General features: G+C 35.5%; 1 protein-coding gene across 7 annotated transcripts in view; it reads left to right on the top strand.

Annotated features, from left to right (window-relative positions):
- LOC134250297 (receptor-type tyrosine-protein phosphatase kappa-like) overlaps positions 1-27,846 on the top strand; it is a 127,097-nt gene that overhangs the window by 86,561 nt on the left and 12,690 nt on the right. For 4 of the 7 annotated variants that reach the window (XM_062732649.1, XM_062732652.1, XM_062732647.1 and 1 more), the window contains exon 3: positions 23,710-23,898. The exons of 2 other annotated variants lie outside the window; for them this stretch is intronic. In XM_062732649.1, coding sequence (XP_062588633.1) covers positions 23,710-23,898 — 189 coding nt within the window. Of the gene's footprint in view, positions 1-531; positions 636-12,785; positions 12,909-23,709; positions 23,899-27,846 lie in introns of those variants that run through there. One more of the 7 variants, XM_062732650.1, reaches the window with a different exon arrangement.

Below are 27,846 nucleotides of genomic sequence, written 5' to 3'. Positions count from 1 at the left end.
ATAATAAATAATATTTCTCTATTTCTTTTAATTTATTTGTATTTGGGGGATGTCTTCATTATCTGGTAGCCATATCCTCTTTTAGTCTAGTATCAATAATTTTTTTTTATGTCATACAACTGATAAACGTAACAAAATTTACAAAAGCCACTGAATAATTCCCTCTACGGATATATTCAACATTTCACTTTCATTAATGCATGGAAAAAGAGAGATAACCCAGAAATATTGTGAGTATCGATATCTATGTTATTGATGGATAACTCGGTTCCGACTCTTCTCAATCGTCAGTTTCTCACAACCCAAAAGATGAACGATGATGATTCATGGATTGCAATGAAAGGGTCGAGCGTCGATAACGGCGCATATTATTACAAGCTCAAATATGTTTAATTATTAAATTGAAAAAAATTAAACACCCATGTAAGCGGTTTTTTTTTAGATCGATTATGTGTCATCTATTACATTGTATACATTTCCTACTGGTTTCGGAAAAGAAACCAGGAAGAAATTTATATTAACATGTTTTTGTTTCACTATCCTTACTTAAATAACACACTGTTTTACGATCGTGATGTCGTTAAACTGGACTTTGTTTTTGCTTGTTTCTTGCGTTCTCTTCAATTCTGTCTATTGTAAGTATCAGTTTTCAGTTTCTATAATTTTCATTGAAATTCTTGTTGATTTTAGAGCATTCATGATAAACTGAATACATGTACGTTCCATTTAATTATTACATAGTACAGTCATCTTCATAAAATGTGCTTGAGTAAAGATAGGTAGAGTATAAATAAACCTTGGGAAAATTTATTCATAAAAACGAGAATCTGTGCCTTTTATGTAATCATTTTTGGGATAAAATTATTGTATTGCATATACATTAACACATACTGAAATGAACTAACATCTTATGTATAAAAAATTATCATAATAATACTTCGGTCAAGTTCTATATTAGGTACGATCGAGCCATTTTTCACAGAGGTATGCCCCTTCCAAAAAATTGAAATTTCCGTTCATTTTCTTTGCAACTGTTGTACATACTGAAATGAAATTTTGTATCCAGATTTAGCATAAAAATATGTAGGTCAACTTTTGTTTGGATAAAATGACCTAGTTTGAAAATACAATTACTGGTAATCATTGAGTCAAATGCTGACTGACGTTTTTTATACTAATTGTTAGTCCATTATTTATACACTGAATGTTATTTCCCGATCATGACAAGGAGCACACGGCGTGTGTGACCAGTCGGCAGGGGATGCTCACTCCTCTTTGACACCTAATCTCATCTTCGATATTTTGGAGGTCCGTGTTTGCTCTGCTCCTATTTTGTATTGTTTTATGGACTTTTGATCACGAATATTATTCGTTATTTCCATATGCTTAATTCTAGTTCTCTGATAGTTAATTCTTGTTCATTTTCATTCGTTATCACGTTTTTACTTAATTCACATTTGGCCTACGAGATATAGGCTCTATGTAGTTTCAGAAAAAAGAAAGGAATATATTGCCTTTGATTTTATTACTAGTGACAAGAAGGATATGGAGATAACGAACAGTATTCAATCTCAAAGTCCATAAAACAATACAAAATAAGAGCAGAGCAAACACGGACCCCCGAAACATCAGAGGTGGGATCAGGTGCCATGGAGGAGTGAGCATCCCCTGCCGACCGGTCACACCCGCAATGTGCATGCTCCTTGTCATGATCAGGAAATAACGGGAAAAATCCGTCGTCAATTCAGTGTATAAATAATGGACTAACAATTGGTATGAAAAACGTCTGTCAGCATTTGACTCAATGATAAACTGTATTTGCTGACAAGGTCATTGTATCGACCATAGAACTTACGAAATGATGACTTTAAACGAGACTGCTGATATTCTTGTTTCGTCAACTTGCTTGTCAATAATTTACCTCGTTTTAGAAATTGTTCATACGTAGAGAATGCTCTTGCGTATCGAATCAACTGAGATATATATACTCCTTATGCAGGTGATGAAGGTATATTGCTTCATAAGTAAGGGAAGTTGACGATAGAAAAGTTAAAGTCATCACGTTTATCATATAGCTTGGTTGTTAGATTACCATTAGTGTCTTTTTCAAGTAAAATATTCAAGTATGAAACAGAAGTGTCGGACTCTGTGGTATCTTTTATCTCAAGCTCACCAGGATATATCGTATCGACGCGTAAGAATGGAAATTACCATTATTAATTGACAATACGTCGTCGATATATCTAAATGTCGAGTTGAAGGCCACAGCAAGTGTTTACTTCTTTTCACGCATAAGATTTTGCATAAATTCTGCTTCATATAGATATAAAAATAAGTCTGCTAATAACGGAGCGCAATTTGTACCCATGGGAATTCCAATAGACTGTTGGAATATGGTCTCCAAAAACCACATAGATGTTGTCAATCCAAAACGCAAGCATCTTCTTGATGTCAACTTCGGAGTACTTATGTGTGCAATCAGAATCTGTTTTAACAAAATGATTTTGCAAATGACAAATGACGAGGTAAGTAAATTTACGAGTTCCACTTTTATTGAAGAAGCAGCTGTCAATGATATCAAAAAGCCTGGATTTTAATTTGTCGTAAGGAATTGTTGTGTATAAAGTTGAAAAGTCGTAAGTTTTTAAGCTGTTGATTTTTGTAAAGTCTTGTAATTTCAAAGTGTCCGAAAGTTCTTTAGAATTTTTTAGTATCCATATCTGATCCACACCACTTCTTGAATATATAGTTTCACAGTACTCTTGAAGTTTTTCCTTCACTACTGTCAATATCTTAGTGAGGAATAACGAAAGATGTTTGTTTGGTTTACTGGAACCTGCAATGTATCTTTGTTTGTAAGGATAAAATAACCATTACAATTCCTCTCATTTCTCTAAGTAATGCATTACATAACAAATTCACGAAAGTAGTGCATTACATTGCCATTTATTCACTCAAGTATTGCATTGACATTACTACCGTATGTGTGCTTAAAAAAGCGGGCTTCTTATTTTAGCGTGGCGTTATTTTGGCGTAGACGTCAATGCGATAATTCATGAATACTGCTAAGAAATTGTTTATAATTACAATACACTGCACAGCAATGGATAGCGCTGATTCATGCATGATTACGCCAACAACTCCATGTCCTGATCGTGATAAATTTAAAATATGCCAATTTAAGTGCACGTGCATTTCCCCTTTTTGGGTTTCAAATTTAAATAGAGAATACGTGCAACTATATAATCTCATAACACCTTCCTTCAGTTCTAAGTGCGATGAATGTTGATGGGAATTTAAGCATTTGTGTATTTATTTCTTTGTAAATACTAGTAAGTAAATTAAAATTCTGTTGTTAATTCACGAGAAGAGTCTTTTTTTTTTTTTTAAAAAAAAAAAAACTTTTTATTTAACAATAAGAAAAAATGTTGTACACTATAAACCTTTCTGTTTAACTGTCGATGTCGAGCAATAAAATCTTTTGGTTTTGATAAAATATCTTACGAATAAAAAAATGCATTGACAACTAACAAAGTTGGACGCTGTCAAACAACCTATTTGCAGACCAAAAAATATAGAAAAATATTACAATTTTTGTACATGTATTAATTTTACCTTGACCATCAACTTAAAAAAGTTAAAATAAAACAAAATTTATAACAAGTACCTTGTATTTACACTTGAAATGAAACAGTCATGCGGCATTACACGCATTTGTTGAATAAAAATGAAAATATTAAATACGAGGGCCGTTCAAAAATTACGCGGACTTGTTGCACAGAAAAATATTTGACGATATAATCGAGCAAAATGTCACACACAATATAAAAGAATCTTTACTTATATGGTCTTCAAAATGTCATATCAAAATGTTGTGTATCGATATCAATTTTGAGTGATTTTTCAGGACATATCGTTAAGTCACGGAGCAGCAAAATCTTCGACGTCACAGGCATTATAAAAATCAAAGTACTCAGAAGTACAGAGAGCCGGGCTCATTTACAGAGTAAAATGGATTTCTTACATGAATCACGTTTATTTCTGATGAAAAAAATTATTTTAAAACTATCAATATTAATGATAAGACACCGACAGTGAGTTTTTCAATCCTAATACGACGGTCCCATTTTTTCCGAATCAAAATTAATCTGGTACCGCAGCTGAATGTAAACAAACAGGCCAGTCTGGTTCCCTCTCCTGCTTTACCTCGTATGCCTAGAGAACTACGGTAACACTGATTATCAAAAATCCTTACGCTAATGAACTATGTTCTTTGACTTATGAAGTTTTCAAAGTCATTACTACTAATGTTTATTTTATATAGATAAAACTTCGTTTTATTTTTGTTGCTTTATTTAGCGTTTGTGTTATCTCAAAAGCCGTTGAGAGTAAGAACTATATTTTTGCACGTAACTTTAAAATGGCGACTATGGGGTCAACATCCTGCCTTGAACAGGATCACATAAGCCGGCAATTGCTCTTTGAGCAATAAGCCCGGCTAAAAACTGTGATTGATCTTTCATTTTCTCAACATTTTCCCAGAAGTACCTGTACAGTCTGAGTTACCTTATCTACTCAACATCCAAACATCCAAACACCATTTCTTGTCAAGCTTTAAATCTATTAAACAAGTAAAGAATATTCTTTTTTGTTTTAAAACCAAAAACTGCAGGCATTTATGAGATATAGCGTGACATTGGTCACTCTCAATCGCAGAAGGATAAAACGTACGCTCAACTAGGACCTTAGGTCCCCCGCTCAGTTCACGACTATCGGGCCTGTTTACTCCGCTTCAAAATGTAGTGCGTTGCATACGAAAGTGAAAATAGACTAAATCGTAATACTGTGAACCCTTTACAGTGTAAAAAAAACCAAAAAATTTATTTTTGTCAAAGGAATAACCATCTGATGGGTATAAACATATTAGAAAAGAAAGAGGGGGGGTTGCTGCATGAGCAACATTAGCTGCAATATTATAAGATATATGTTATATAAGAGTCTAACATTTATAGATTTTGTTGGGTGACCTGTGGTCTACCCTATGATTTTATTATTCCATGTAAGGTTATAGTATATATATAACACAGTGCCTAACCTCTGATCTCCTTACTAATAGTAAGGGACTCAGAGTAAACGACGTCCAGTCTCTGCATTCGCAGATCTCTAACAAGCAGGGGGAGGATGAATATCTTCTCCCCTACCACCCCCTACCTTTTCATTTCGCTTTTCACCAATCCTTTAACATAATGGAATAATTATTTGTTAATAAGTTATTTAATGTTTCCTTTCTTTTCCTTATGAGGTCATGCTTCAACTTTAAAAAATGCACCAGTTGTTATTTACTTTTGGTCAGCTTATTTTGACATCACAAGGGGGACCAGAGGTCACCTTTTATTGTACATCAGTAGGGGGACCAGAGGTCATCTTATATTGTATACCAGTAGGGGGACCAGAGGTCACCTTCTATTGAACATTAATAGGAGGACCAGAGGACACCTTATATTGTACTGTACATCAGTAGGGGACCAGAGGACACCTTATAATGTACATCAGTAGGGGGACCAGAGGACACCTTGTATTGTACATCATTAGCAAGCCCAGAGGTCACCTTATATTGTACATCACTAGGGGTACCAGAGGTCACCTTATATTATACATCAGTAAGGGAAACAGGGGTCACCTTATTTTGAACATCAAAAGGGGGGCCAGAGGACACCTTATATTGAACATCATAAGGGTGACCAGGGGACATCTTATATTGTACATCAGTAGGGGGGCCAGAAGTCACCTTATATTGTACATCAGTAGGGGGACCAGAGGACGCCTTATATTGTACACTGTATATCAGTAGGGGGACCAGGGGTCACATTATATTGTATATCAGTAGGGGGACCAGAGGACACCTTATATTGTACTGTACATCATTAGGGGGACCAGAGGTCGCCTCATATTATACATCATCAGGGGGACCAGAGGTCACCTTATATTGTACATCAGTAGGGGGACCAGAGGTCATCTTATATTGGATATCAGTAGGGGGACCAGAGGTCACCTTATATTGAACATCAATAGGGGGACCAGAGGACACCTTAGATGCACTGTACATCGGTAGGGGACCAGAGGACACCTTATATTGCACTTTACATCACTGGGGGGACCAAGGTTATCGTATATTGTACATCAGTAGGGGGACCAGCGGACACCTTATATTGTACATCAGTAGGGGGACTAGAGGTCACCTTATATTGTACAAGACAAGACATCAGATTATATTATACATTAAAAGGGGAAACAGAGGTGACCTTATACATCAATAGGGAGTCAGAGGTCACCCTTTGTTGTAGATCATTATGGGAACCTAAGGTCACTTGTACATAAATAGGGAGACCAGAGGTCCCCTTTGTTTTCCATTTTTAAGGAAACCAGACATAAAATAAAAGAAGATGGGGGCATTTGGCGTGTGATCTGCAGGAATCATTTGTACGAAACATTTATGGTTTAAATGTCCATGATTTGGTTGGCTGAACATAGCTGATCAAATTTTACAAAAACGTCCATGGATTTTTTTTATTTAGTTTGAAAGACCTTGTGAGATTGTAACATTTACATGTATGTCCGTTTTTCCTAGGGGGTACTATAACATAGTACCGTTTCACAAAAAAAACACCTAAAATATTTAATGCATAGATGCATGATACGTGTACAAGTACATTATAGAAAAGAAAATTGGAATTGAATTCGCTCGAGAACAAATTAAAGTGAACCAAACTTTATCTAATTCAAAATTTAAATACATCAGTACATAAAACGAAACTGACAAAATAAATGGTTGTTTAGCTGGAAAAAAAATAATGCGCCATGCAAGACTCGAACCCAAAAAAGCTTGTCGCTTCGAGCCCACCGAGCAGGTAGCCCTACTTACCCAGCTATCACCGCTATACAAATACTGATGATTTAAAAAGGACAAAGAAGCCTCACATTCACACATTTGGATTTTTGGGGAAAAGTTTATTTTTCGTGGTGTCTGGGTATTCGTTTCTCTGAATTAAAATACACATATATAACGTTTCAAAATCATGGAGAGAAGACCCAGAGATAGAAAAAAATTAGAAAAACGTATTTAAAAATGTACCATTTTGTACTAAATGTCTGATCTGGTCAATTTTCAAGTTATTTTTAGCAAATCAAACATCAATTTCAGGAAAATATTTTCCTTTCCTGTTGCACAGGAACCCGATAAATAAAAAAAATGTTAAAATTTTATGTGACATGTCGAAAAATTTTTCACTTTTCAATTACCCCCAGATTCCTGCCGAATGCCAATCAAAAGCGCCCTCGTTCTTTATATGAATGCAGAGATAAGGCATCAACAATTCTAGACCCGTCCTAACCAAGAGACATCTAAATAGAAAATGACGGCTGACCAGAGGTTATAGATAAAACGCATATTAACAGGATACTAGAGGTACTCTTATAAGAACACAACAAGAGGCCTATGGGTCTTATAGGTCATCTGAACATCATGTAAAAACCTTAAAACTATTGAATTTGGTTCGCGCTTTGAACCAGATTCCATGACATTCGCAATTTTGATAAAAAAAAAAGCACCATTGCTCATCATAACTATATACTTAGCATGCTTAGTTTAGCTACTAAATACCTATATAGAGCGTAGGGGAACAAAAAGTGCATTTCAAATAATCAGTAATAATTAGCAATAATTAGCAGTGCCCATTGACCACAAAGCCCTCATCCTGGGATCATACATTTCACAATTTTGGAAAAGGCACCCTTGTTCATAAAAAACTTGGTTTAAACAAAAGAAAAAATTTCAAAGCATTAATTCAATTACAGTATTTAATTAGAGCCCCCACCCCTCAATGGTACCCATGAGCAAGGGGCCTTGAAATTTATAATTCTGGAAGAGGCTCTCTTGCTTATCATAATTATAATATGTAGTTAGTTTAATTAATATCCAGGAGCAGAGCGGAAGATTTTTTAAAAAGAATTAATGAATTTTCATCTAGTAATTTATATAGCCCCACCGTAACACCAGAACCCCATGACCTTTGGGAAGCAAATTTCAAAACTTTGGAGAGACTATCCTTCCTCATCATATCTATGCATGTAGTTAGTCTTTTTAATATCAAGGGGCAGAGGGAAATATTTTCAAAGAATAAATGTATTTCACGATATAAATTTTTATAGCCCTGTCCTAACCCCAAGGCCCCTGACCCTGGTACAATGAATTTCACAATTTTTGTAGAGGAGTCAATGCTTATAATAATTATGCCAATAGTTTTTCGGCTTGATGTCAATGAGTAAAGAAGATTTTTAAAGATTTCATCAATTGTAGTAGTTTCGTCCCAACTTTCTTGCCCTAGGGGGTGGAGGGCAGGGACCATGATTTAAAAAATCTCCCCTTCGCCCTTAGATGCGCTTTATGCCAAAATTGGTTGTAAATGGTTGAGGGATTGTAGAGAAAAGCTGAAAATGTTCGAATGTTAACGCACAATGCACAGTTCACGACGCCAGAAAAAACAGATAGCAATAAGTCACATGAGTTGATTCAGGTGACCAATAAGGAGTCCTTTGGTCTCAATATTTATGTAAAATATATGGGGTCTTCTGGTCTCCCTGTTGACTTACAATATAAGATGACCTCTGATCTTCTAAGTGATATAAAATGAAGGATATGGAGATAAAGAACAGTATTCAATCTCAAAATCCATTAAACAATATACAAAATCAGAGCAGAGCAAACACGGACCTCCGAAACATATAAAGTGTCTTCAGGTTTCTTCATTGTCCTTCAAAATAGTGTGACCATTACTTTTAATGATGTACAACATAAAGTGACCTCTTGTCCCACTACTGATGTACAAATTACGAGGGTTGTTCAATAAATAATGTCCTGAACTCTATGACATACAATACAAATATCAGATGGCATTAACTTAAGCTTGACTTTCCCTCATTATTGAATCTTTAATGAATTTATAACAATTTATTTGACCACTTTTCATCACAGTTTCATTGTGAGAAGCTGAAGAACAAGGGTATTCGAGGCACTGCATTAAAATTAATGGTGAAGAATCAGTAAACTAGAGTGAAATTAAACCGTTCATTAAAGCTGCTTGTTTAGAATCCCAAAGAAATACTCACTGAAATATGTAAAATGTACAGCAATCAATGTCTGTTTATAGACAATTGAGCAGGTGGATTTCAATGATTAAAAAATATTATAATGGGCATCAAAAATGGATACCGTCCTTGCAATCATAAAAGTAAACAACTAATGTACTGTTTTCTAAATTTCAACAAATAATCACAGATGGTGTATGATTGACTATATGACAAATAGCAAATTTGAAAGACATCATTTCGGGAGTAGTACAGACTGTTTTAAAGAAACGTTTTACAGTAAAAAAAAATGCTTAGTACTCAAAAGTCACACACTGTTTTTAAAAATGAGTGAAAGCGACTGTAACAATATTTTTTCATCATTGAAATTCACCTGCTCAATTGTCTCTAAACATTTATTAAAATATCAGTAATTGTACTTATCCACTTTTGTTTGAATTTCAAACAGATGATGAAACTTGAATCTATTGCTTAAAACCCTCAAAACAAAATTTACAATAAGATGTACTTGATAAAAACAGCAAAGGTCTGAGAAAAGCAGAGTATTGTAAGAGCACAAAGACAGATTTATATGCAATTTTCTTAAATATTAATGGTCTTGTTGTTCAAATTCGTATTCGATGAGGCAGTTTAACTTCTGGATGAATCTAAAAAGTAATTTTTTTGCAAAAAAAAAAATCAGAAGGTTAATGAGAATCAGGAATCCACTACATTGATTTTTTCATGACAGCGTCCAAACCCGCACGCCCTGAAGAGTTAAGGAGTCTTTGGGATAAACAGAAAGTTGATGTTCTTTCACATTAACAATATTCGCCAGATCTTTCTCCTTTTGACTTGTTTCATTTTCCAATCTTGTACAAAAGGCCTTTCAGGAGGAAGAAACAAGTCCAGAAAATCATAAGACCATAATCCAGTATAAGAAGGGTCATTCCTAAAAATGAGTACTAAAAACATGCACAAATTGGATGAAAAATGTAACGGACATGTGTTTTAATTAAAAGATAATATTAGGTTAAATTATTATGACTAAATTATTGAGAAGCGTCTTTTGTTTCTTTCCGAGCACAAAAGACATTATTGAATAGCCCTCGAAATGGGTGACCTCTGGTCCCCCTACTGATGTACAATATAATGTGACCTCTAGTCTCCTCATTGATGTACAAGATAAGGTGTCCTTTGGTCCCCCTACTGAAAAACAATATAAGGTGACCTTTGGTCTCCTCATTGATGTACAAGATAAGGTGTCCTCTGGTCCCCCTACTGAAAAAACAATAAAAGGTGACCTTTGGTCTCCTCATTGATGTACAAGATAAGGTGTCCTCTGGTCGCCCTACTGAAAAAACAATATCAGGTGACCTTTGGTCTCCTCATTGATGTACAAGATAAGGTGTCCTCTGGTCCCCCTATTGAAAAAACAATATAAGGTGACCTTTGGTCTCCTCATTGATGTACAAGATAAGGTGTCCTCTGGTCCCCCTACTGAAAAAAACAATATGAGGTGACCTCTGGTCCACCTACTGATGTACAATATAGGGTGACCTCTGGTCCCCCTACTGATGTACAATATAAAGTTACATCTGGTCTCCTAATTGATGTTCTATATGAGGTGTCCTCTTATTCCCCTACTGATGAACAATAAAAGGTGTCCTCTGGTCCCCCTACGGATGTTGATGTACAATATAAGGTGACCTCTGGTCTCCTGATTGATGTTCTATATAAGAAGACCTCTGGTTCCACTACTGATGTACAATATAAGGTGACCTCTGGTCCCCCTACTGATGTACAATATAAGGTTACATCTGCTCTCCTAATTGATGTTCTATATGCGGTGTTCTCTTATTCCCCTACTGATGAACAATATAAGGTGTCCTCTGGTCCCCCTACCGGTGCACAATATAAGGTGACCTCTGTTCCCCCTTCTGATGTTGAATATAAGGTTACCTCTGGTCCCCCTAATTATGTACAATATAAGGTGACCTCTGGTCCCCCTACTGATTTACATTATAAGGTGACCACTGGTCCCCCTACTGATGTACAATATAAGGTGACCAGTAGGTACAATATAAGGTGACCTCTGGTCCCCCTACTGATGTACATTATAAGGTGACCACTGGTCCCCCTACTGAAGTACAATATAAGGTGACCTCTGGTCCCCCTACTGATGTACATTATAAGGTGACCACTGGTCCCCCTACTGATGTATAATATAAGGTGACCTCTGGTCCCCCTACTGATGTACAATATAAGGTGTCCTTTGGTCCCCCTACTGATGTAGAATCTAAGGTGATCTTTGTTTCTTCTACTGATCAATGTGCAGTACAATATTAGGTGACCACTGGTGCCCGTACTGATGTACAATATAAGGTGACCTCTGGTCCCCCAAATGATGTACAATATAAGGTACATCCTCAGGTCACCCTTATGATGTGCAATAAAGGGTTATCTTTGGCCCCCTTTTAATTTAAAATGTAAGGTGACCTATGATCCCTCTAATGATGTACAATATAACAATAGGATAAGGTGACCACTGGTCTCCCTACTGATGTGTAATATAAGGTTACCTCTTGTCCCCCTAATTACTTTCACGTTTCTACTAATATATATATTAGAAAGTAGATCTCTTTAAAATTATAAATATGATTATTTTGGAGTAAGGCAAAGAAAACTGTCTGTCATGTAAAATTCAATTAATATATATGGTGACCTAAGGTCTCCGTGTTGATAACGATGAATTTACTTTTGTGCCTTTTATGCCTGAAGAGTTCCTAAAATGTTTTATTACTATGCAAAATGACGAACTATTTGCGGTGGACCTGAGGTCCTAGTTGAGCGTACGTTTTATCCTTCTGCCTCTCAATCACGTTCTTTACAGTCCGGATAAAGTTTTCGTCGATAATCTTCTTCCTGTCCTCCCATATAGCCTTTTTGCAGATGTCTAACGGTCTAAAATTTCAATAAGCTATTTGTGGACGAATGTCACAAATACCCTAGTTTACTACATATTTTTATGCATATTTTGGATCTATTTTGGCGATATCTCTAGTATTACACATAATTTAACAAAAGTGTGGTGCGCCGTCAATTCAGGAGACGTCATTTTCACAGTCGTTTTCACGGGGATCGCATCAGAGAAAAATCACTATATTTCTGTTAGTACTTCAAATATCATGTCAGAAATCTAAATACATAATAATAGAACAGTTTAAAGATACATTTGCGAAAATTGTCGAAAAATATCGCTAATTACAGAAAATTAATGAGTTAAATTTTGGATTCCGCATGCTTTTGCTTCAAATTTTTTGTCTTGCTTCGTACCTCTCCATCAGCGATATCAACATAGCGATAATTTTGGTAGAATTTTTCTTAAATACAGAAATTGTGCCCAATATTTATCTTTAGGATCTTTAGGATACACATTTCTGTGAAATTTCATAACTATATGACGTCTATAAGAGTAAATAATAGCACAGTCCGCGTAATTTTTGAACGGCCCTCGGTTCATGTATCTAAATTTTGAAGTTTTGTTCTCAATTTATTCATATGATTAATCCATTGGAAAAATCGACCTGGGTCGTTTTGAGAAAAAATTAAAAAGTACCATTAAGATGCCCTACTCATTGTATATCTTTTATACCTTTTAGTTCAATGTATTGAGACGGATTGTGTTTGCCACTGCACTTGTTGCTCAGCTTGCATTATAAGGAGTCAGTGTGGAAACTGCTACAGGGAGTGGAGTGGTACACCATCTAATGGATGCCAAAGAAGTAAGCATATACTCTCATCTTTGTTTCATCGGATAAAAGTCACTGAATACGATTTACTGCCATCAACATTGAATTTTATTGTGCTTTTTTTAAAATCTTGCTTAAGAAAATTCCACGGGACGAATAAGAAAGTTACATGTATTAAAATAAAAACTTTTTAAATGAATGGATCTTAATTTTTAATCATTAAAAAATGAACGAATTGAAGAATTTTTTTCCTCGTGTGTTTGTATTTGAAGCATACTGAATTCCAATATATACTGGACAAAAAAGTTAAGGATCATCAAAATAAATATGTTTTACAAATACCGTATCATAGAAAACAGAATGCAATTTTAATTTTAGTATAATATTTTATATTTAAAAAGTGAAAATTAAACATTGGATGTGATAAATTTGTTTGATCACAAGCTACAAATTGTTAATTCCGTCCCTTTAGAATTGGGCATGTTGGGGGTAGACCTGAAAATGAGATTTTTTTTCAGAAGAGTCATATTACGTCGTTAAATGATTGCCAGTATTTTGTTTGACCCCCCCCCTCCCCTGCGAGGCCCTGCAGCGCAGACCCATGCTGCCCATCAGCCGTGCTAGGCGAGCCTGAGGGATCTGTTTCCATTCCTCCTGCAATGCTATCTGAAGCTTCCGTCCATTTCGGGAAAGTGTAAGACGAACTGAAATGCGTTGCTATAGAATGTTCCAGGCATGTTCAATTAACTTCAGGTCAAGAGAACGACTTGGCGGACCAATACGCTTAGTTGTTTCACTTTCCATGTACTCGTTTACGATTCGGACTCTATGAGGTCGAGCATTATCATCCATTAAGATGAAATCCTCCCCCAGAGTACATGCAGTACCAGGCGCGTAGCATCGTTTTTGGAAGTGGGGGGGCCAACCTGAGAAAATTTTTTTTTTACTTACCTGAAGAAGTTGACAAGCAAAAAAAAAAAAAAAAAAAAAAAAAAAAACCAGGGGGGGGGGGGGGGGGTAGTGGCTAACTTTTTTCAAGACCAATTTACTTTCAATTCAAACTTTTTGGGGTAAATCTACTCTACACCCCAACCCTTTGCTGAAATGTGGGGGGGCCAACCTTCCTTTCAGTAAACATTTTCTATAGTAAAGATAATGTCTGGAGAAAAAGTGGGGGGGCCTGGCCCCCCCTGGCCCCCCCTGATACTACGCCCCTGAGTACGTCTAACGATAGGATGAAGAATATCATTCGGTATTTTAAACCTGTCAGGTTGCCTTCAATAATGTGCAGATCAGTTTTGCAGTCAATACTTATGCCTGCCCAAATCATCATCAAACCTCCATTTACTCTGTATTGCTCAGAAATGACACAATCAGCAAATCTTTCCTCATTTGCAATCCAAACAAGTCTTCTGTCATCATGGAAGTCAAAACAAAATCACGACTCGTCTGAGAAGAGCACAGAACACCGTTATTGCCAAATTTTTGTGTTCTGTTGCCCACTGTAGTCGATTTCAGCGGCACTCTAATTTTAACACTTTAACGGCCAGAGATTTAACAATTTTTCTGCATAATTGCCTAAAAAAGTTCAAATAGAATTTTAGACATTTTCTAGTCATTTTTACATAGAGCAATCTATATATTTTCTGAAAGATAAGATCCTTAAGTATTTAATTATCCAGAGTGATTTGACGTCACGGTTGCCATGGCAACAATTGAGACCCATAATTGCCAAAATATGTGTTTTTCTTCCTTTATTCGTCCCTGAAATACAAACAATTTTACAAATAATGTTCCAAACCAGAGGATTTAGTGTTACGATTAAAACAAAGCATGCATTCAATTATTTTTTAGTTTTACTGGTCAATTTTATTTAATAGCAAGAGTTTATACAATTACACGATGTCCACGGGTACGTCATCCATTCGACTTCGGCTTTACAACTGTGTGATTGTCGTAAGCAATTTGAATCGCACTCCCTCCCACAGTTTTTTACTGACTTCAATAAAATTTGGTACACTGTACACATGTGGAGCATACAGAAATGCACATTTTTTTTTATTTTAGTATTTTTATTTCAAGGAACAGTGTTGCCATGGTTACAAAAATAGCAATTTTGAGAAGGAGGCTTCCTAACAAATCATGGGTATTATATATTTATTTGCTTTCAGTACAGTGTTATCAACGAATAAATTTACCTGCCTGGTTCCAGCGATCTGCATACAAAAGTTCACAACACCCTGTTATGTACTTGAACATACAATATCATTAGTTTATCATTAAGTTTTAGATGACGGCCATGGGGAGAGTATGATAAAGAATTATGCACACTAACTCTCGATTCCAGCCTACATTTTACATAAACACCTTCTATTCAATCAAAATGACATTTTTGCAAGTACTTATTTTTTAATTACAAACATGAATTATTTATAAATGAATTCTAATATTAATACCAGTGTCAAATTGTTATTTGCTCTTAATTACAACTCTTTGTATAAAAATGAAAGGGGGGTTATCAGATATATATATCCACTGTATAATCAAATTTAAACATCACCAGATTTAAAAATAGTTTTCATATTTTCATTTCTCACGGATATGGATAAATGATCCTTCATTTTTCTTTTAATTTTCACTTTACTTCACTAATGTGAAATAATTTTTTTTTCTGTAAACATACCCCCATGCAGCTGTTTGTATACGTTTACGACGAACAACGTAGTATCTGGGCTAGTACTAAACGTAGCCAAACTAAAACTTAAAGCTGATTTTAATCTGATTGATCAATATAGTTACATGTACCTTGGAGTATGTAATTGCAATCGGTAGCGTATGCATAAAGCAAATTGTAAAAGACTTACAGTATTAATACGAGTTTACATGACTTTGGAACTTTTTACTGGTCTCACTATTATGCATGCATGAATTTAAATTTAAATTAAGATCATTCCACTTTTCCCTATGAAGGTTTTACCAAGTACTGCTCATATCTTCCATTATTAAAATACGTGTGTGGAAAGGGGGGGTGTTACCGATGAGTAAAAAAGGAAACGAAACTTAGGCATCGAATGTAAACAAATATGGAGGTGCAAATGGAGCAGCCTTTGAAAATGTCCTTACTAAAGAAACCCTAAAAAGACTATTCTCGTGTGTCAACCTTCCTAAGAAAAACTGTGTGCATCACAGTTTGAGTCACAATCTTGATCATGTTATCTTTGCAGGTATATGTATCTGTTTAATTGCTTAATCTGCTGATGAGCCCGCACGGCGCAATATAGATTAAAGTTTGAGTTTTTCATTTAAATTTGGATTTCGTTTAATTGTTATAGATCTATATATATATTTTAGGTGGTAATATCAGTGCAGGCTTATGCAAAGCAAATTTAATTTACCAAATTTTTTTTTCAGGGACCTAAGGTAAAATACATGCACTGGGAACAAAATGTTTAGATGACAAACACTTCGCATTCTCTAGTGCAAACCTGGTGTCTTTCTAATCACGGTCAAAATCCACTTTCAATCTGGAAGTTACAGGCTGTCTCTGGACTGTGGCTTGAGTGTTGATTATCGATGTACATGTACTTATAGGCATTCACAAAGAACGCGTATATAATAGTTCATAGATGACATATATTAGACTTGCACTGTCATGCAAATGTCTTTTCTTGGACTTGGTACTTGTATAAATTTATTCATAATGCATGTAGATATCAATTTCCGAGAACGTTTTACAGTTCTGTTAAAAAAAATATTGCGATACAATTTGAACCTGCGATGTAAAGAGAATGGTTATTGGAGGGGGTCCTTCTCATTATGATTTACACAGACAAACGAGTTTCTTGCAAAGTTCAGTGACAGCATCTCTAACTGTGTCTGACAATGCACAATTTTTCTTCCATTTCTTTATTCAAAGTCGAAGTAGAAAAAACGGAATATGAATCGCTACACAAATTGACAAATCATAGGCGTCGGAACCGGGGTAGGGGGTTAGGGTCTCTTTTTTGCAAAGATAGCCATAATATAGACAATGAACATTAGCGTAGGTTTAGAAAGAAATTGTACTGAGAGAAGTTCGATATTAACCTTCCCCCAATGAAATAGGATTTTCATGAAGGACGAAGGAAATTTTTTTTTCGCTTTTCAAGGTTTTGGTACCTTGAAAATTTTTTTCTCCTTTACTTTGCCCCCTTCCACTTTCAATTTGTTTCCGACGTCAATGCAAAACTTCCAATGTATGTCCCACTTCGCTACCCGACCTTACATGTAATTCCCAGTCATTCTACGATAAATGGACGAATGCTTGATATAAATCATGAAAGAAATAACTGTTTCAAAAAGCAAAAACATAATTATAATTCTCTTCAAGACATATCATTGAACTTGAAAAAAAAATTGTCCACAACTCTTGCATCGATTACTTTTTAAAAACAATATTAATATTCTATTGCTTTTTAGCTCACCTGAGCCGAAGGCTCAAGTGAGCTTTTCTGATCAAAATTTGTCCGATCGTCTGTCGTCGTCGTCGTTGTCGTTAACTTTTTACATTTTCATCTTCTTCTCAAGAACCACTGCGCCAATTTCAACCAAACTTGCTACAAAGTATCCTTGGGTGAAGGGGATTCGAGTTTATTCAAATGAAGGGCCACGCCCTTTTCCAAGGGGAGATAATTATGAATAAGAGAAAAAGTAATGGCATTTTATAAAATCTTCTTCTCAAGAACCATTGGGCCAGGAAAGATGAAACTCATGTGGAATCATCCTCAGGTAGTGTAGATTCAAATTTGTTCAAATCATGACCCCCGGGGTAGGATGGGGCCAAAATGGCCGATCAAAGTTTTACATAGGAGTATATAGGAAAAATCTTTAAAAATCTTCTTCTCAAGAACCACTGGGCCCGGAAAGATGAAACTCATGTGGAATCATCCTCAGGTAGTGTAGATTCAAGTTTGTTCAAATCCTGACCCCCGGGGGTAGGGTGAGGCCAAAATGGCCGATCAAAGTTTTACATAGGAGTATACATGTATAGGAAAAATCTTTAAAAATCATCTTCTCAAGAACCACTGGGCCAGGAAAGATGAAACGCATGTGGAATCATCCTCAGGTAGTATAGATTCAAGTTTGTTCAAATCCTGACCCCCGGGGGTAGGATGGGGCCAAAATGGCCGATCAAAGTTTTACATAGGAATATATAGGAAAAATCTTTAAAAATCTTCTTCTCAAGAATCACTGGGCCAGGAAAGATGAAACGCATGTGGAATCATCCTCAGGTAGTATAGATTCAATTTTGTTCAAATCCTGACCCCCGGGGGTAGGATGGGGCCAAAATGGCTGATCAAAGTTTTACATAGGAATATATAGGGAAACCTTTTAAAATCTTCTTTTCAAGTACTTCAAAGCCATGATTAGTAATATTTATATGGAATCATCCTCAGGTAGTGTAGATTCAAGTTCGCTCAAATCCTGATCCCCTGGGGGGTTAAAATTCAAGGCCACCCCCACCTCAGTAAACTTTCAGTTCTGACCTGATATGTGCTTTTTCCTAGCCGATGTGCTCAGGTGAGCGCTGTGGCCCCTGGGCCTCTTGTTAGGTAATGTTACGAAATCAATTCTTGATCAAGTCCATTATTTTTTTAAATGAAGCTAAATATGACCAATTGTTTGTTTCTGATGTCTAGTATAGACACAAATGTATGATTTATGAAGTCTCACATATCCAAAATTAAGTTAAAATTTCGGTAAAAATATCGTAACGAAATTAAGGTTACGAAAGTTAATTCTCCAACTTTTATAATAAAAATTAAGATTCTCTGCATTAGTTAAAATCAAAGCTTGTTTTAGGACATAAAACAAAAGTATGAAGAATTTCGTGATCGCTCCCCAAAGAATAAAAAATATATATCTGTCATGCAAAATCCTTCCTGAATTACCATTTCGGAAGTATGTTTTTCTCCAATTCAATTTGTTACATGTATATCTAAAAAGGCATTGTCTTAAAAATAAATATATAGCTGACTCGCAACTAGAATTAATGATATAGTTTTTTTTGGTCAATTTCAGTTCTTTTTTAAATCTGCAAATAATCTGTCCGTGAAATTTAGAGCAAACTCATTACTGAAGTTTATTGATTTTTAGCGATATGCTATGATTACTTATGAAAGAAGATCCATGCATTTCTTTTTCGAGAAGTGGTTTGATTTCATTTTATTCAAGATTTTAAAAAAAAAAACTTCTAATTTAACATTCATCGCAATCTGTAAGGAACGCTTTACGGTTGAGAATCCCGTCTTGAAATTTGTAAATAAATGAAGCGACATTAAGATCATGATGTTCATATCTAAACTTTAACTATATGCATATATATCGGTAAATATTGAAGAAAAAAAACATGCGTGTATGTTATATCTTAAAGCTGGAATTGGTCTTAAAATTTATAGTTAAGATATAATAACGGCAAATTTGTAAGTGACATGAAAAAGAATATAATTGTCCATGCTTGTTTTTGTAGAATGACTGTTTCGTGCTATGTCTCTCCCTGTGTACATAACAACCATGGTAACAGAAAGGGAAATAATTCAAACGAAATCAAGTTTCCCGATTTTTAAAAATTAAATATCACAGTGTATATTCATTATTTTATTTTCATGTTCCTATACATTCGTTGTATATTTGATAAAGATAAGGGTAAGAAAAATAATCGCGTCAAATGCAATTTGTGCGTTAGGAAAAAATATATCTTTCATCGAAATTTTAACACCTAATATGTTTCGTCCTTGTGACAGCTTTTTCTTTTCAAAGTACATTTAAAATACTAGACAAAGGACTCGAAAAAATATTTATAAGCTTGTATGTATATTTTTTTTTTTTTACTCTTAATGACGAATCCGCAGAGTAAGAAAATGGTAACGACAATACCTAATTACTTGATTAATTATTCCTACTACATGTAGGTTCAACAACGATTTTTGAAACAGTGGGTGCGCGAAATCGGGGCGTTGGGTCAAGAACTATTACTATATAAATATTATAAAGCTAAGGAAAATTCCCTTAATTACATGTCAATGGCTAAAAACGTCTCGTATATTAACTCTTCTTTATAAATAATTCCTTTAAAAAATAATTCTGTTCCATATGTTAAAAGAATCGATTTATTTTACACCGAGCTTATAAACGATTTCATTGTTAACATGTAAAACGTTAGATGACGTCATAGTGCATTTTGTTTGTTTTCATCGAAAAAGTTCCAATATTCAACAGCAAATATTTCTGTAACGGATGCTCGTACCTTTCAATGTCCAATAGAGAAAATGTAGGGAAAATTCCCAGCTTTTAGGTTATGGCATTCGTTTTTTTTTTTTTTATCGTTTGCTGTATTTGAGATACAGCCTACAGAAGATAGCACAAAATCACTCATTTATGCGTAATTTTACTAACTACACGCAATTATATTCAATGTTCAATTCAAGTTTACGATAATAGAAAAATTGTTGTGTTTCTTCTCTAGTTTCAGAAAATATCAATTGTTTTGTTGTATCCCAATTATTTACAAAACGCCAACAGTTAAATCACTGTGATGCTGAAAATGCGTTAAAAGGCGCGCTTGGCCGTTAAGGGGTTAATACAGGACGTAGGGCTGGTCGGCAAGCCTTGAGATTTGCTTTATGAAGTCTGTTTCAAACTGTTTGAGTAGAAATTTGTCTGCCCGTTGCTTTTTGATGCCCAGTATTAAGCGTAAGAGTACTTTGGAAGCGGTGCGTCTCAGCAAAATTGGCCAAATAACGATACTCACGGACTGCCGTACACCTTGGACGTCCTGATTTTAGCCTTTTTAGCTCACCTGAGCCGAAGGCTCAAGTGAGCTTTTCTGATCACATTTTGTCCGTCGTCCGTCCGTCTGTCTAGCTGTCCGTATGTCTGTCCGTCTGTAAACTTTTCCCATTTTCGACTTCTCAAGAACCACTGGGCCAATTTTGACCAAACTTGGTACAAAGCATCCTTGGGTGAAGGGGAATTTAAATTGTTAAAATAAAGGATCAAGTCCCCTCACAAGGGGAGATATTCAAGAAAAGACAAAAATAAAGTGGGGTCATTAAAAAATCTTCTTCTCAAGAATCACTGGGCCAGAAAAGCTGAAACTTATGTGGAAGCATCCTGGTGTAGTTTAGATTCTAAATTGTTCAAATCATGACCCTTCGGGGAAGGGCGGGTTCACAATGGGGAATCAAAGTTTTACATAGAAATTATAGGAAAAATCTTTAAAATCTTCTTTTCAAGAACCACTGGGCCAGAAAAGCTGAAACTGATGTGGAAGAATCCTGGGGTAGTGTAGATTCTAAATTGTTCAAATCATGAACCTGGGGGGAAGGGCGGGGCCACAATGGGGAATCAAAGTTTTACATAGAAATATATAGGAAAAATATTTGAAAATCTTCTTCTTAAGAACCACTGAGCCAGAAAAGCTGAAACTTATGTGGAAGCATCCTGGGGTAGTGTAGATTCTAAATTGTTCAAATCATGACCTCCGGGGAAGGGCAGGGCCACAATGGGAATTGAAGTTTTACATTGAAATATATAGGAAAAATCTTTGAAAATCTTCATCTCAAGAACCACTGGGTCAGAAAAGCTGAAATTTTTGTGGAAGCATTCTGGGGTAGTGTAGATTCCAAATTGTTCAAATCATGACCCCTGGTGGAAGGGCGGGGCCACAATGGGGAATCAAAATTTTACATAGAAATATATAGGAAAAATGTTTGAAATTTTTTCCTTAAGAACCACTGGGCCAGAAAAGCTGAAACTTATGTGAAAGCATCCTGGGGTAGTGTAGATTCTAAATTGTTCAAATTATGACCCCTGGGGGTAGGGCGGGGCCACAATGGGGAATCAAAGTTTTACATTGAAATATATAGGAAAATGTTTTGAAAATCTTCTTCTCAAGAACCACTGAGCCAGAAAAGCTGAAACTTATGTGGAAGCATCCTGGGGTAGTGTAAATTCTATATTATTTAAATCATGACCCCCGGGGGAAGGGCGGGGCCACAATGGGGAATCAAAGTTTTACATTGAAATATATAGGAAAATGTTTTGAAAATCTTCTTCTCTAGAACCACTGGGCCAGAAAAGCTTAAACTTATGTGCACATGGAAGCATCCTGGGGTAGTGTAGATTTCAAATTGTCTTAATTATGATCAGTGGGGTAGGGTGGGGTTGCATTATGTATTACAAGGGGGAAATCTGGTAAAGAACAGAATGGTCAAAGCTTCTCAGGTGAGCGATGTGGCCCATGGGCCTCTTGTTTGACAATTTTCTGCCTGTAAATATCGGTTCCATAACCGTTAATTCCACTTTTGGGAAAGATAAAGTCGTTCTGCAAAGTGACGTTGTGTTTTTCCAGCTTCCAGCACCCCTGCTGCCATGGAGTGTTCGTCCATACTCATATGCCTCCTCATTGCGTCTTATCACCAGTTCTTGCCAGATATACTGAAATTTCTGGTGTTCACTAAAGAAAACCGTCTGTGATACTTCTATGCTTCCATCGTTCCACTTACTTTTTTAACGCCACCTACTTTCTTGACCAGTATGTCCAAAAACTCATTAAACATGTGTGACTTAAGTATCGAATCGTGTAAATGACATGTTTTTAAAACTACTTAAGCCTTGTTGTCACAAAAAATCATGGGAATAAAAATATTATTCTTGTGTAAAAATGTGATCCCTAACTTATTTTGCCCAGTATATTAGACACAGAAAACCAAGATTCTGCTATTCAAAATCATAACTCTTATTAGGGTTACAGTCTTGAGGCCAGAAGAAGATAATTTTTGGTCCAATGTGAAAATGTTCGCAAGAATTATATATTGTTTTAATTGTAAATGTACTTTTTTGCTTGGGTCTGAATAAATGCTTTGGTTTCTTATTTTTTTGTCATTAAGAGCAATATAGAGTCTCACTTGGGTTTTGTTGCCCTGTTCCTCTTGTTGTACTGATATTGCCATCAAGCCAAATTCAGTCTATTTCATTTTCAACAGCGAAATAATTTAACTTATTGAATAAGTGATATTTAATCACAGAGAAAAGATTTATAAGTTATTTCAAGGTGGAAAAAAATCAGAAGGAAGAACTCTATTCCATCCCTTCGAGAGAGTGTGTTGCAAAATATTCTCCATGGCTAGTTATAAAATAAATAAAACCATCATGACAGAGACAAAAGGAAAAATTTTCAAATTTTGTTGTTGAAATCCATGTTTAAACTTTCCAATCTCCAGATTGCTGATCTTTGATGTTTCAATTTAATTCAATATTTTGTTGTTGATTATTTCATTTATATCAGTTATGACATAGGATGTTCTAATATTTAAATAAACATTTCAGCACTCGTGAAATAAATTCAATAAAACTGCAAGTCTTGAAAATGAAAATAAAACATATCGCAGTTTCTTTTACGCCCTTGTATCAGCCCAAGCTTGAAATCGCGTTTAGATAAACACAAAAAAATGGGCAGGTTTTGACGATCAATTTCAATAACATGAAACAGGATATAGTTTTATTTAATTAAAAGTACAAAAGCAAAGAATTTACTATTATGAAACGGCATTTTTCTTTAAGGATTTAAAAAATAATATATGTTTATTTTGTCAGAACTTGATGTGCATTGCAACACACAGCTAGATGATTCATTTTTTTTAAAGTGTGTAAATCGTCTTATGTGCATTTTTATGCAAATGTCAACAATAGTCCTTCTTCCTTGTTTTCATCCTTTCAACATACATGTACATTGGAATCATTTGATCATGCAAAAATGAACCAAATGTATTATTAAAGATTTTTGTACTTCCAGAAAACATTGCCTACAAACTGCCAACAGTTTCACAGACAACGACGAATGACAAATATGAAGCCAGTAAAGCAGTTGATGAAGATAGGGATACCTATTCGATGACAAAGGCTGGTCTCGGTGTCACATTTTCCTTAACATTTTCAGAGGTCAAAAGATTAAAATACATATATATCGATTATTTCGAACTAGGTAAGATTTTAAGTACTAAGTATCTCTGAGTGAAAGATTTTATATGTATAAGAATTATGTTTTGAAAACTCTCTCAACTTTGCTGTAAGAGAAATCATCGATGATGTTGATTTAGAACAAGGGTCATGATAAGTCAAAGTATGAAATGACGCCTTTTAAATAATCATTCTTTGTATAATTTTAACCCCTCCCCCCCCCTCCCCCCTTTCTATAGAAGTTGACATGTCCATCTTTATATGTTACGTTCCTACTGTACTGTCGTGCGGTCTGTTACGAACAACAATGATTGATCATTCGTAGATGATTGCAGAGTTTGTATTGAATTTCATACAAGATACGCAGAGATGCATTTAAGCGCGTTTTCATACGATTCGTTGCGGTATGGTCACGAGGGGTTAACTTCTTACAGTATGATGTGAACCCAAGATTTTAATCGATTGTCTTCAGTCGCGTGGCAAAAGTGAAGACAATTTTCTCTTCTTAATTTTTCTCACTTCTCCTTACAAAGATCTAAAGTCCTGTGTGTTTTTCTCGGTTTAAAATTAAATGTTATCCTTCTTACATTGTAAATTTAAGTGAAAGTTATGACGTAGTAGACAGACCTTGCAGGTTACCGGAAGTGTGACATCGTCTGCTGTTCAATATTATACATGTAGCTGTTTGTTCGAGAATAGCAACAAACAGACGTGAGCTGTCATTGGCAGAAAAAAATGCGATTGCTGAGTTACATAGAGCGGACCGGTATTAAGGGTTTAGAGATAGCTCAGGAAACGGGACAGCCACTATCAACTATGTATGGTGTTTTGAGATGGGAGCATAGAAAACCAGGCGCGAAGTGGGAGGCCGTCTTTGTTGTCAGAGAGGGATAGTCGGAAACTTGGATCTGTTGTAAATTCAAACTTAAAGCGTCCACTACGAGAAATAATCTCAATATTTTATGAATTTAGACCTCAAACTGTGTCAAAACGGACAATTTAGAGAAAAATATATGAGGAAGGACTTCACAAGTGAGTTGTAAAAATGCTATCCGAAATCGTGCAGAAAATGTGAAAAAGTTACTTGTGTGGTGCAAGCTGAATAGAGAGAAGACTGTGAATGAATACCGGAAGAAAGTTTTCTTTAGTGACGAATATGAGGTGGAATTGGATATGGAAATGCGTGTCCGTGTTTGGAGACGGCCCGGAGAAGAGTGGACAACCCCCTTGCGTAAATCCCGGTCGTGGCGCACGAGCGAGTTTAATGATCTGGGGTTGCATTAGCTACGAAGGTATTGGAACAATTACTGTTGTAAATAGTAATATTAATGCTGCAAAATATATAGAGATTGTTGACAGTTACCTGTGGCCTGTAATTGCTCGCTATTTCCCGGATTACAGTTATATTTACCAAGATGACAATGCACCCGTCCATCGAGCCCGAATTGTTAAGGGGTACATGGAAGAAAACCACATTAACTGCATGGAATGGCCACACCAAAGTCCAGACATCAGTATTATTGAGAATGGCGAAAAATAAAACAGGAACTGCAAAAACAGGCCCACAACATTACAAGCGCTCCTAGAGGAGACAATTCGGGATACCTGGGCAGAGATCGACATAAATTTCATCAGGAACTTATACCACTCTATCCCCAAGCGCATCCAGACTGTTATTAAAGCTAAAGGAAGCATAACAAAGTATTAGGTAGGTCAGTAATCATTCATTTACATTTTTCTAAGAGAAAAAACTGGAACTTGTTTCACATCTCCAGACAGCTGCTATCTTGTAATTATCTTCACTTTTGGCACGCGACTGTACGTTTTAAATACGTACTGTTACGATGTAGACGTTCTTTACGACCCCTTGCGCTACTTTGCGATAGAAAAAATATTCATTGCAATGTCTTTCATGAATCTACGATTGTACGGTGTTAGATGTATTTTTCAATCTGACTATATCGAGTCCAATATATTTTATCTTTCAAAAATTAAATAAAACAAGAACAATCAATAAAAATACTAAAGACAAAAGTTGACCTTGATCACAACGTTGTGTTTGCAGTGCTAAGTTATGTTCGTATAAGTCAAATTTCATACTAATTATTATTTGGTCCATTATTCATACACTGGATTGACGACGGATTTTTTTCCGTTATTCCCTGATCATGACAAGGAACAAACGGTGGGTGTGATCGTTCGTCAAGGGATGCCTACTCCTCACTGGCACCTGATCCCACCTCTGATGTTTTGGAGGTCCGTGTTTGCTCTGCTCCTGTTTCGCATTATTTTTTTTAACTTTTGATCTTGAATAACTGTTTGATATCTCCATATGTTTCGTATAATGGCTGTCAAAGAAGAGGAAAATTAGCAGTAATTGTTTTCTTTTCATTTTTCCCCTTCCAGTATAACCTCTGGTTGAACATCGTCGCAAACCACGGCCAACATGTTCGATCCTTTCCCATTCTGGCCGTGGTTGGTGAGAAGTGAAATTTTCGTAGCCCATTAAATGCGAGTTAAAACATAGTCGGAAAATGAACTTTGATGCGACCTTTCAATAACCAATGGCACTTTACAAAATATTTCCTGTATACTGTTGATTTGTTTGTTTTTTTTACAGTCTTCGGACTATGCACTTCCTCTCTTTTGTGATTTGTAGAAATTGAATAATGAGAAAATTTTCAATTATTACATTGGTTGAAATGCTGTACAAGGCAAGGGAGATAACTTTCTGATGATCTAATTTTCGTACGACTTAACAATTTTGTAAGATTTTTCAATCTTAAAAAAAAAATGACAAAACAAACAACAAAATCGGCAGTAATTAATTCTTAATAACATGATATTTTTTATAGCAATAACTGAAAGGGTCTCTTTAATTTCATTGTAAATAAAAACGGAGCAACCGTGGTAGGGCTAATGCCAGTAAAAAGCTTATGTAGAAATACAAAATCAATAAAATTCAAAAGAATTATACGGCCTGATAGGTGTAGATCAGTTTACTGTTTAAGGTTGTTGCTAAAGACGGTAAGTTTTTTTTTTTTTAAAAAAAGCTCTGCTTGTATCATTTGTTGATTTCATTCGCAATGGAAACAAATATTATCATTGGCTGAACTTGACATCAAAATATAGAGAGGTTGATATTCAGGATCACGACAATCTATGTGATCAAGCAGCCACGGGTAGGAGAGAGCTATATGCGGACTCCGGACCGTGACTTGAGACGATGCTGATAGATCGGGTTTCAGTTTAAGCAAGAGAAAATGATCGCTTGCCTTTTATATTTATCCGTTTCTATTGGGTACGTGTAGCATCTTCAAAATATTTTGCAAAACTGACATCTTTGTGAATAAAACACAATAAATTTTGCCCGTTATTTTGCGAGTTTAAGTACTTTTAAGCGTCCGCGACAAAGCGTCAACACTCGAATCTAACTGCGTTTACTCTCATACAGTACTGTATGTCCGTAACAAATAGTATCTGAGCACGTGGGGAAAAATCGTGCCCGCTCGTGAGCAATAGACATTTCCAGATTTCGAGCGTACTCGCGCACTGACTCTGACAGTTGTTTCAAATTTTTTAAGGGCCGTGTCAAAATTTAATTTATTTACAAAAAAAAAACAACAAAACACTGTTTCCTAGATAAAACAACATAATATGTAGCATTTAAAGTCAAATATGGCGTATTTTTCATAAGAATTAAAATGATCTGTTTTGTTGCTTTCCTGTAAATAGCACAATTTAAATCAATCGTGTTACATAGAAATCCAAGATTTGAAACAAATACCGAATTATTTCAAACTCGGATATAACTATCATTTGAAACACAGTTTAAAGTCAATTTAGCCTACATGTATAGAAAAATGGGGATGATATTTGGGTTCAAAATCGGTGGTTTTATTTTGAATTTAGATAGCAAATAATATCATAATCTTCGTTTAATCTCGTAATTTACTTTTTAAGTTCAGATACG

This window comes from Saccostrea cucullata, unplaced genomic scaffold, assembly GCF_032062105.1.
Source record: "Saccostrea cucullata isolate Sc308-1 unplaced genomic scaffold, CSIRO_AGI_Scuc_v1 ctg473, whole genome shotgun sequence".
Taxonomy (NCBI): domain Eukaryota; kingdom Metazoa; phylum Mollusca; class Bivalvia; order Ostreida; family Ostreidae; genus Saccostrea; species Saccostrea cuccullata.
Note: the sequence above shows the minus strand (reverse complement) of the source record. Positions and strands in the feature narration are given on the sequence as shown.